Source organism: Balaenoptera physalus (assembly GCF_965194825.1).
Source record: "Balaenoptera physalus genome assembly, chromosome: 2".
Lineage (NCBI taxonomy): Eukaryota > Metazoa > Chordata > Mammalia > Artiodactyla > Balaenopteridae > Balaenoptera > Balaenoptera physalus.
In genome coordinates, this window is record NC_138883.1 from 37348844 (window position 1) to 37360708 (window position 11865).

Sequence of the window (11865 nt, forward strand, 5' to 3'; positions counted from 1 at the left end):
AACTTCTACAACTTAACTATAAAAATGTCATAGGAAAGGATGAGTCACCTTACGTAACACAAAACACTTATACTTTAAAAAACCTGATTCTGACATCTGAGCGCCAACCAATACTTCCTAGAACGTACTACAGGTAGCTGACATCTGTCTCTGTTCTCACATTCTATAAGAGATAAGCAACTGCTGAGCATGGGGACAAGGAGGAAAAAGGAAGGGACTGGTCCTCCGCCCTAGCGTAAGATGACACTATAAAGATGAAGGACAGGGCTTCCCTGGTGGCGCAGTGGTTGAGAATCTGCCTGCCAATGCAGGGGACACGGGTTCGAGCCCTGGTCTGGGAAGATCCCACATGCCGCGGAGCAACTAGGCCCATGAGCCACAACTACTGAGCCTGCGTGTCTGGAGCCTGTGCTCCGCAACAAGAGAGGCCACGATAGTGAGAGGCCCGCGCACCGCAATGAAGAGTGGCCCCCGCTTGCCGCAACTAGAGAAAGCCCTCGCACAGAAACGAAGACCCAACACAGCCAAAAATAAAAATTAATTAATTAATTAATTAAAAAAAGATGAAGGACAGGTGCCCACTGATGTAGACACGCATGTGCACATTGGCAGAAAATTCTGAAGATAATCCCCAAAATAGCGATTAATAGGATTATCAGTACTACTCTTTCCCAAAGAGGACTTTTTTTCCCCTTAAACATTGGTCATGTTGATAATCAGAAAATGTTTTTAAATGAAAAGATTATGTGTACATACATATAGGAACTTACATATAAAACTCCAAAGAGAAGCCACCACACCTTGAATTAGTACATAAAATGCTCAAGTCCTCTGAACCCTGTTCAGGCCCCAACAGCAATCAGAAACCCTGAAGAACAGTAATTGTTAAGGCGTCTAGATTATGTGCGGAAACGTCTTGGTCCAGGTGGGCTTCTAAGGTGAGAGTCTGTTCTGGATGAGAAAGTCCCAGCCTGACACTTTCAGCTTTGCTTTCGTCTCTACAGCCACCCCTCTGCACCCACACATCAAAGGAGCAGCGACAATACTGCTCCTCAGCTGTCAGGTGCCGACAATTTCTCCGGAAACAACACACGTTCTGCAATATTCGAGGTGCTGGGTAAATGGTTTAACGTTCCTACTGAAAGGGAATTTCTACAAACCCCAGGCACTGATGAACCTCGGAGCAGAGCGACGCACGCCTCCTGCCTCTGGAGGGAGGGGCTGAGGGGCACTGGTGCACACGCCCTGTCTGACCACCACTGTGACGCGATGCTGCTGCCCCACGGAGAGCTGACAAGAGCAGGGCTCACACCTTTAATAACCTGCCCAAGGCCAAAACCAGCAGGGGTGAAAGTGGATTCAGTTTTAATGTTCCGTACTTTCAACTATCATATCACCTCCTACTGCTTTCTTACTATACTGAAAGAAGCTCCAAAAGGAGGTTTATTGGTTTCTTTTACTTGTGTATTGGCTTAGTTTACTATTTCGATCCTGTATTGCAGTAAGAACAATCTGCAGATGTAGGATACTGGGCGGATCTATGGGGGAACCTGGGCACAGGATCAATGCAGACTCTGGGACAAAGTTAGTCCAAACTGCAAGTATGTCCTTAAGCTTTTCTCTACCTCCCTATTAGCAATTCTCCTCCTTAAACATGCATGAAACCTGTTAAGATTTGATAATTAAATCATCTCAAAGTGTAAAGAAACCCCCTCACCTTTCATATCTACAGGGTTCACTCACACTTTAAGGGGGAAATTCTTTACTCAAAAATGATGCATTCCCTGAATTTCAGGCATAAGCTCCAGGCCTGTCGAGAAGACCTGGGAGGTGCAGAGCCTCAAAGGGGCTGTTGGGAGGACCGAGTCAGTCTGTGAAAGGTGCCCAAAAAAGTCAGTTGTGATTATATATAAGCACCACCACAGCCTATGAGTCAGGCCCATCCTGGATTCAGTCAAGGTCATACTGCCGCTGGGAAACAGAATTATTATTCAGTACAAGCAGTCATAGCATCATCCTTGAACTGAGACCAAGATGGTCCATAGCAAGACGATTCATCGTAACGGGCCCGACTCCAGCTTTCTCCTCAGCAATGAACTCTGCTAATTCGGCATTTGTGTGATGGCTTCAGTAATCAATTTAAGAAGCACGGGTGAACAAGCAGCGCTCTCTGCTTGCAGCACTCACTCACCGTTCCCACCAGGGGGTACAGAAAGCCAGCCCCAACGCTGGCGCGGATGTCGCGAATGGGGAGGACAAAGCCAGTGGGCACGCCTTTTTGCTCTGGGTTGTGAGACAAGGACAAGTGTGTCTTGGCCATGCAGATGGGCAGAGTCCCAAAGCCCTGGGGAAAGACAGGAACAGAAGTGGGACAAATGAAAGGCTGGCAACGCAACGAAGAACATCCGGGCACTGTGCTGATGTGGCTTCTGCAATTTATTTGAAACATCCAACTCCCTTTACATACATCTCTACATCACTGCCCTCCTCCAGCTTAGTTATTATTGATTAAAAAAAAAAAAACCTTTGTTGGGTGAAGGAGGTAAGCACTCACAACCATATCCCACAAGTGATTTCACTTTCATTTATATAACCAATTAAAAATGATAGCTTGGAGCAGACATGAAGGTACGACTAAAGGCTCTCAATAAAGACACCCCATATTTCCTCATGGCTTTCCCACACTCACATACCACCTCTGGGTAGATAAAGAACTTGGGGCCGGACCACCTAATCCACGCTCAGTATTTAAGAGGGGAGAAGGCTGCCGCCCAGAGGAGGGAAACAATGCCTGGTGGGCTGGAAGAATGCAGGTATTCTGACCCCAAGGCCTGCTGGATAAAGAGCTGAAAGAACCAACCAAACATCTACCTGCTTTGTGTAGACTTCAGCTTTGTGCTGTGCTTCGGGGAGCAATTCAATGTCATCCGCCCCATAGATCTTCTGTGCAATGATCCTGATTTTATCCTCAACTGGGAGCTAACAGACAGGAAAGAGAGGGGAGACCATGACTAGACACCCATGAGGACACGAACCTTTACTTACGGCCATGTTCCAGGTCAGAGTCCCCAAAAGGGCCAGAGATGTTTTTATACACATACACAAATAGGCAAATAGTTTGAGGTTTATTGGATTAGAACTTTTTTTTACTACCAAGCCCCAGATTTTATACGTGGAAAATGTCCCACAGGTGTAAAATTACTGTGTGTGTGTGTGTATTTAAGACCTCACTATCATAAACAATACTGCTCACTACTCAAGAATAACTATTTCTTCATAAATAAAAAATAATGCTCCAATAACGAAGATCAGTCTCCTGTCAAAGCAGACCTGGGATACTGTTTATGAACTAAGGCAACTGATATCCATTCACAGAACCGCTGGTGTGTACAGGAGAGGCAGATGCTATCTTTAACACAACATACCGATCGTTAATCGCTGTTACTTAGAAATAGTTATAAAAATAAGATCATCTACATATTTAAACAACCTAGTGACTTACACAATCAACATGCAATGGGTGTGGTGGGAAAGGATATGCTTTCCATGGCACCTGTGCAAACAGTGCAGCAGAGGGAGGCCAGTGGTCCAACCAGTGACCTCTAGGTCTAACAAGGAAGCCCAGGGCTGCTTCCTCCAGGGCAAAGCTTTTGGAAGTGGGGCCTGGCCTCTTAGATGCTGCTGCAGCCTAGCTCAGGGCACTAAGATTCAGAGCAAACAGCACAGGGAGAAACTACCCAACGGAAATGGGAAGGACAGCTACTCACAGGTAACCTGGGAGAGCAAATCACTGAAATTAGGCAATATCAGACTCTATGCTCCCTAGCAACTAAGGCTAAGAGAACACTGAGTTTTGTTTTGTGAAAGAAATAATTATCTTAAATAATGAAAATAAACATTTTCTTTTGAACTAAACAGTGATCATTTATGAAGGGGCTTTGTATAATGGATATAAATAAATATAATTGTCTATGCAATTACAGCTTTATAAAGATCCAATAGAAACTACTTTCATATGCCTCTTATAATTGGAGCTCTATAAATGCCAAGGCATATTCAGAACTTCTGAAGCAAAAGTTCGTTGAGGAGTGATTTAAGACCAACAGATGCTTAAGACAAAAAGTGGCAGCCTCCTGTTTGTCAGAACAGAGAAATGTTCCAAGTAGAAATGGGTTATAAAGTCCTTGTTACCCCACTTCTTCCAGGCCTCCTGCTCGCCTTCAAGGACTGGGTTTCCTAATTCAGGTACTGTGGATGGGGGCTTAGAAAGGGTGCCTATAAATGCTTTGTATTTGTGTGCAAACTTGTGTTTAGGGCATTTCCTAAAAAGATGGTTGGTTGAACAGGTTTTCAAACCAGTCTATAAAACTAAAGCTCAGCAGGAAAATGTCCATGTCAATAGGAGAATGTTAATTAATTGTAACTAAGATATAAGAGTATTATACCTGCAAGGGGCAAAGAAAACAAGAGATTGTTAAAATTCAAGAGTAATAGGGTGTCTTCCGTCTACCTTTTTATGGCTATTTTTGAAAGTTTATGATTATCTTCTAAAAACCAAGCCAAAAAGCAGCCTAGATAATACAAGCAGAACTAGCTTCAACATCCATCCCATGTTCCTAACAGTTTCCAATTATTGTGGGCATACTACTTAATGTCTAATCACATCCTGAAATACACAGAGAACTGAAAACAAAATACAACCCTATAATAACAACATTTTTGTGAACTATCTTTACTGCATCCCAGAATAAGCAGTGCTTTTGCCTGAGCCAGATGTACCATAATTTACTCAGTGATGGAAAGAATGCTGAAGCCTGCCAAGGTGCTTTGGTTTTGCACTTGAGTGATTCTCTGAACTTGAGGCAGCGTCCGTACCAGGAAGTGCACTTTGGACCACACTGCTTTCCCCTATATTGGGGAAAATGTTTCTGAGTTTGATGTAGCCCCTTGCCAATTTGCCATGACTCTTGCTTCTATATGTAACCCTCTCTCCTGCCAGCAAAGGGACTGTACTCTGTGAGCCTTTTCAAAGTTAGGATGTGAGCCAACCTCCCGGGGTGTTCTTGCCTGGACGCCCTCCTCTGCCAGTAAGCAGCAACGTGCGTTGATAAGAAAGCTGTCTGGAGTTGAGAGTCCAGGCTGTGGTCGTGTAACTCACCTACATGGGAATCAAACCCATAGGTTGAAGCTGCTAAACACAGGCTCTAAGCAGAAGTAGCCACACAGCAACTGCATTGTGCTTTTTGTTTTTTTTGCACACAGCAGGTAACCCACCTTGAGGTCATAGAGGAGCTGGAAGCTGCTGGGTGCCTGAGCTGCCCTCTGGACGGCCTGAGCCAGCACCAGGGCGCCCTTGCCCCCTTCTGCCCAGTGAGTGCACTTCACAGCATCAAAAGCCCCATGTTCTTTGGCGAGGCGGGTGATGAGGTCCAGCTCAGCCTCCGTATCTGTCCTGTAAAGGTAGCGCTTCACGTTAAAGCACTGATGATGGCTGGAGAGGACAGAATCTGTCATGTTTTTGCCATTAAAACCCATGTGAATTACCCACTGATAAACAGACACTAATCAAGTAATACTGCCTGGGTTTGAACCCTGGCTCCACAGTTTACTAGCTGGGTGACTTTCAGCCAGTTACTTAAACTTTATGTGCCTTGGTGTCCACATGGGTAAAATGGGCATAATCATAGCACTTATTTCATTGGGATGTTATGAGGCTTAGACGGTAAATACATGCAAAGTACTTAAAACATTCTAGGCACATCATAAGGAATCGATAAATACTAGCTTTTCAAAAATTTTGCTTCCTATTTTGCTGTGGTTAGACCATCAGAACAAGACCAAAACCAGCATTACGATAACTAAACAACCCACACAAGTTCTCTTACAGGAACACTTCCAGCTCAATACGTTTAACAAATTGTCAAGACAACATCCTACCAGACCTGGTGAACTAATAGAACTGTGTAGGGCTATGACCTTCTCTTAGCACAAAAGGCCTTTAAAGACCAAAAAGAACAGTTAACTTCTGGCCTGTGTGTTACCCACTTCACCTGGTGGAGAAGGGCACCCACAGGAGCCAAATCTGACTCTGGACCCTCAGCAAGTGAGGTGATGAGTCCCCTGTGACATATGCGGTGCCTGTCATATGGCAGGCTCTCATCAACAGCTCCCAAAGCACAGGCTTAATAACCAATAGCAGTAACTGAAGAAGAGAACAAAGCTGAAAGCTGGGCTGCACAATCAGCACCAGGAGATGTTTGCTGGCCGTTTTCCACAGTCCCCCTCGACTCTTACACTTTATACTTACTTGAAGGCGTTCACGGCCACTACCACTGGAACTCCAAACATCCTGGCATTTTCAATTTGTTTCTTCAAGTTACTGAAGCCTTTTTCAACCAGCTCCAGGTTCTGCAGAAACAACAGTGGAAGGTCTGTGAGGTCAGAGAGCAGAACTGAAAACAGTTGCAGGTTCTTCTTAAAAGAGAAACTGTCTCCTTGACCCAGAAGCCACTCACTGTCAGGACAAGCCAACAGAGACATGCTGGAGCCTGCAGCCCTGGAGTGAGCTGTGGTCCTGTCCTGGCTGCCCTGAAAGGGTGAGATTTGCTGGTGCATCTGCCCTCATCGTGCTGTATCTTAATAGCTTATTTGCTGTTTGAACGGAATCAGCTGCCTTTAAATAAATTATATTTACGACCCCTGTTTTATAGATTGTATGTACTTATACGGTACAGCAGTACAAACCGACTCTGTTCAGCATGGCACAGACCCTGCCATCAGAAGACAGGGCCTAGCATACATAGTGTGTGGCATTTGTCAGAAAACATGGAGTCATCAGTGATGCTTTCACGGGTTTAAATGATCTCCACCATAAACCTTTTTTTTTTTAATTAATTTTTATTGGTATATAGTTGCTTTACAATGTTGTGTTAGAACCATAAACCTTCTTGTGTCAGAAATGAGATAAATACCATTTTTAAGAACCAAATACTATGAAATTTAAAGGAAAGTAATTAAGGAAACACATTTTAAAATATTTTAAAATACACTTCCTGGAGCACTGCTTGCAGCATGGGAAAACTGCAAACAACACAAAGCTCCTTCAATAGGGGATTGAGCCAGTGAATCATGATATACACACTCGATAAATATGTATCAGGTACATGTTATGAAAAGTGCGAAAATCTGTATTAGCATGGAACCTCTCAAAGATGTACTGAAACGGCAAAACTATGAAGAGATTAATTAATCCCATTTTTGGAAAAATACAAAAATACATGTGCATATTCATGGAATTTTTAAAAAATGTTGAGAGATACGCACCAACTGTTAACAGGGGACTCAAATCATATATATATTATATTCTTGTATTATTTAATTTTTTTTACAAAGGGTATATTATTATATAAGCTTAAAATACATTAAGTATTTTAAAAATGAAAATATCATAGGCTTATATAAAAATAAGTACACTAGATCGTGAGTAAAACCCAGCAGTAATAGCGCTTGGTTTGTGGATTCCATAAAACAGCAGAAAAAAGGTAAGATATAGAAAACAACTGAGATCATTATAAACATGATTTATGCTTTTTCCCCCTTTAATAACTGAAAACTGAGATTAGAATTTAGTTGACATTCTAAAGAGCACAGCTAATTCCTTACCTCTAGTCACATGAAAACCAATTAATACATAAGATTGATTGAGAACAGTTTTAAATAAGTAGAATTTCTTAAATGAAGACACCAGCTGGGCCAGTGAGGGGCAGTTGCTCTAATTAGATGCAGGAAAGGCTGTGGGGTGGCAGGAGGGCCAGAACTGTGAATTCCCCTCCTACGCATGAATCAGACAAATGACCATAAAAGGCAAATCATAACTCAGAAGACAGGCAAACTGAAGGCACCAGCAATTCTTTGCTAGCTGCTTTTGAATTACTTCATTTGGGGGCTGAAAAGTGACCCTGTACTGCCTGACAATTTAAAAGCCTCCAAAAAAGGCAGAAAACTTGAATCAACAGTGATAGCAGCTGAACTTACCATCTCATTCGGGGGCCTAATCTCTCACATGATAACCCCAAACTGGTGCTAGAGATGTTTCTTCGATGGTAAATGATATAAATATGAAAAGGTTTGAGCTCACAATTCCTTGAGCTCCTGCTTAATGCCATAAACCAAATCAGTTTATGAAAACTGCCTAGAAAAATAACCAGGATGCTGACCCTATCTTGGCCCCTTAATATGGATTTAACTCTGCAGAGGAAAAAGCATTTCAAAAAAGGCCCCTACTTGCTTCTGATATGAACGTCATTTGAGAATCAACGAGCTAATGCAGGGAAGACAAGGAAACTTCCGTGAGATTAGTACAGGGTTTCTCAACTTCAGCGCTACTGACATTTTGGGCTGAATATTTCTTTAGAGTGGAGAGAGTGTCCTATGCGTTGCAGCATCCCTGGCTTCTACCCACTGAACGCCAGTAGCACTCCCCACCTCAAGTTGCAACAATCAAAAATGTCTCTAGACATTGCGAAACGTCCTGGGGTGAGGGTTGGGATGGGGGGAATTGCTTCTGGTTGAGAACCAACCACTGGTCTAGGGGAGTGGTTTTACTGACATCCTATGCAGGCAATTGCTTTATGAGGCATTTCTTCCCTGTTTCATTTAGTACAGCTCTTCAGCACACTGCAGGCCTGTTAGCACACCCTACTCCCAAGAGCAACCTTGGGTCATAGCGACAGCCCAGTCATTTCTAAATGGGCCAGGCTGAGAAATGCTGATTCAGAATGTGGTGCTTTGTAGGCCAAGTAATTAGAAGTGACTGAAGTTACCTCCTCTATGTAAGCCTTGGGCAGAGGAAGTCCAGCAGTAACCTGGAAGGAAAAGAAGCAAAGTCAGAGGCATTTTCTACTTACAATTAGAGTTCAGCTTCAAACAGTGCTTTGCCATGTGTTAAAGGCCAGAAGCTGCATGCTTGGGGGATACACAGCAGTAGAAGGTTGTTTTCTGCCCTACAGATTTACAGCTATGACCAATACTACAGCACAGAACAAAAATGACTGCTTTGAGCAGAGTGGGAGAGCTTCGTGGCCTGAATTGAAGAGGTGAGAAGGGATGAATCTATGAAGGCAGGTGAGGGAAGGGATGTGTCCCTGGCAGGGGCAATAACCCCAGCGAGTGAAGCACACAGCAGTGGGGGTGGAAGTAAAGCTGAGTGTAGAGAAAAAGGCAGCCGTGAGCCCTGCAAAAGCCACCCTGAGACATCTGCCGTGAAGTCTGAGATGCCCTGCGATGGGTTCGTGAGCTGGTCCACGGAGCCAGCCCACTCCTTTGTGGAGCTGAATGGGGCCCGTGAGCAACATGAACAAGAGGGAAACAACACACAAGGCTTTTCTCCCTCTCTGGGTGCTCACTGTTCCAGAGGTGCCTGGTGGGTCAGCCCTGCTGCATCCACAGGGAAGTGCAACAGGGGCGAAGGCGCCAGTCCCAGGGACCCCACTGGGCAATGGACAGTGATTAAGAGGCCTTCAGCTTGCTCTGCTCCCTTTCCTCAGAGACACCATGGTGCTCCAACTCCAAAGCGGCCTCGGAGAGGCGGGGCAGGAAGCAGGGACCTGAGCCCACGGTCCGGGCCGCACGTGGCTCCAGCAGGTAGCAGGAGCAGCAGGCGAGGGTCCCGGCAGAGCTGTGTGCAAAGCTCTCCCCTCAGTGCTGCCAGCTTACGCGCCCACAGTGTTTTCCAGGCATGAGATCAGGAGGAGAGGAGGTGCAAAGGCGTGAGGGTGAGTGAGGGGGTGCAAGAGAGAGAAATGTTGGTTATGAGCAGCAAGAAAAAGGGAGTCTGTCCTGCACTCCTAGCAGAAAGGGGCTTCCTGGGTTAGGAGTGCCTCGGGGACGAGTACGGCTGGAGAGGTGTGCTGGGGTTGCGACAGCAGTGGCTCTCCCCTTAGTGGGGACCTAATCCTTTCATGAGGTCCAAGAGTTCAAGACTATTTCCATAATTCTAAGACATTATGGCTCTTTTCACTCTCATTATTTCCTGAGTATACAATGGACTTTTCCAAAGATTATGGGACATGTGGTATCACAACAGATCAAATGCCAAAGATGAGAATCCATCGGTCTTCGATTAAGCCAGATACTGAAGAGATCTGAAAAACGTACAATGCCTAAATGTTGTTTTGGAAAATATAGTCACTTTTCACTTAAAAAATGTTATTTTTGTTAATATTTATGTCAATATTTAATTTCTAATATAGTAAATATCACCAGCCATAACTCACCTGAACAAAGAGCTCTTTTAGGCCCTTAATAATTTTTAAGAGCGTAACGAAGTTCTGAGACCAACATTCTTGAGAACTGCTGTAACAGGAAAACCCCTGATCACTACACTAAGAAACAGGGATTTTCTTCTGTCGGTGAGGGAGGTCTTATTTATCAAGTTACTAGACCAGCTCCCAGAGGACAGGAATTTAATACTTCTTCAACTAATTTCTGAAAACAAGCACCATGTCTTCATATGCAGGTGCTGAAGAAAAGGTGTTAAAATAATAGAGCAAAAAGTACAATTTCTAAGCAGTATGAATTCAGGAAAACACAAAGTTCAGGTTGGAGCTGAAGATAAACCATGCTCACCTGTTTCTCCCCATCACCTGGAGGCAGTCTGGAGCTCCTTCTCCCCCGACTCCAAGCTGTTAGTCGTCCTGCCCAGCAACCCCTCCCAATAAGGGGCTGACCTCTCTCTCAGCTAAATGGTTTGGTTGGCTGGCTGCCAGCACCACCATTAGAGGGAAAAGGGACTCAGATTTTAAAAGAACAGTCTGAACATAAAGGAGTTTTTTGTAAATATAGCGAAGCACATGTCCTTGGAGGGGTTTTGATATTATCAGGTGTTTTGTTCCGAAAGGTAGGCCATGAAGACAACCTTGGCCCTCTTAAAATGCCAAGAGCTGGTACTGCCTAGGAGTGATAAGGCGGCCAGCACAAGAGCCGTCTGAACATCCCCTGCTTCTGGCAACCCATTAATCATGAGGACAAGAGCAGCCTAATGAAGAAAGTGGCACAACTCATCCAGTTTCCCTTTAGCCTTCAGAACATTTCTGAGAATCAAACTCTTCCAACTCCTGTTCCTCACCGTGGGGCCGCCTCCGTGCATTTTCAGAGCCCTGACAGTGGCAACAAGCACCACCACATGCGGGCGGAGACCAGAATACCGGCATTTGATGTTAAAGAACTTTTCCATTCCAATGTCTGCTCCGAATCCTGCTTCAGTCACTGTCATGAGAAAAGCAACTGTAAAAATGCCATCCGAACTCCCTTGATGTTAAAAGAAAAAACAGTCTATCATTGATTCTGCAAAAGCAATCACCTACAAACCCTTCGGGACCAACAAGCTTGAGTGCAATCCGGTCTGCAATGATGGAGGAATTCCCGTGTGCGATGTTGGCAAATGGCCCAGCATGAACAAATACTGGAGTGCCCTGTGGAAATCAAGACATCATGAGCGAAGCTGCCCATCCTGCTTCAAAAGGGACCACTCGGTAAGGGGACCAAAATTAGCTGGAATCCAAAAGAAAAAGACTTCCCAAGGGAAAGTATGAAGCCGCCTCGTTTAGATTTCAGTAAAGTCCCAGTCACAACTATGAGAAAGAATGGGAAGAAAGAGATGACCAGGGAGAGAAGGTCTCTGACTCCCCAGGAACAATCTGCTTTACAACCAATCCAGGAAGGCAGGAGTCACCCTGCTCACCTCTAATGTCTGCATGAGATTGGGCTTGATGGCGTCCTTCATGAGTACTGTCAATGCCCCGCTCACTCCCTGCAAAACAAAGGCACGAAGGGTTGATTCCCACCAGCAAAACACCTACCTTTTGA

General features: G+C 44.6%; 2 protein-coding genes across 3 annotated transcripts in view; one reads left to right on the plus strand and one right to left on the minus strand.

The window, feature by feature from the left end:
* Nucleotides 1-11865, plus strand: part of ZBTB25 (zinc finger and BTB domain containing 25) — a 55105-nt gene that overhangs the window by 42281 nt on the left and 959 nt on the right. The gene's annotated exons all lie outside the window — the stretch shown is intronic.
* MTHFD1 (methylenetetrahydrofolate dehydrogenase, cyclohydrolase and formyltetrahydrofolate synthetase 1) overlaps nt 1-11865 on the minus strand; it is a 58579-nt gene that overhangs the window by 2474 nt on the left and 44240 nt on the right. For both annotated transcript variants that reach the window (XM_082442572.1, XM_082442571.1), the window contains 8 exons: nt 11741-11809; nt 11360-11471; nt 11126-11265; nt 8823-8864; nt 6308-6408; nt 5275-5452; nt 2872-2979; nt 2192-2344 (listed from right to left, as the gene is read on the minus strand). In XM_082442572.1, the coding sequence (XP_082298698.1) occupies nt 2192-2344; nt 2872-2979; nt 5275-5452; nt 6308-6408; nt 8823-8864; nt 11126-11265; nt 11360-11471; nt 11741-11809 (903 nt within the window). The remainder of the gene's footprint in view (nt 1-2191; nt 2345-2871; nt 2980-5274; nt 5453-6307; nt 6409-8822; nt 8865-11125; nt 11266-11359; nt 11472-11740; nt 11810-11865) is intronic.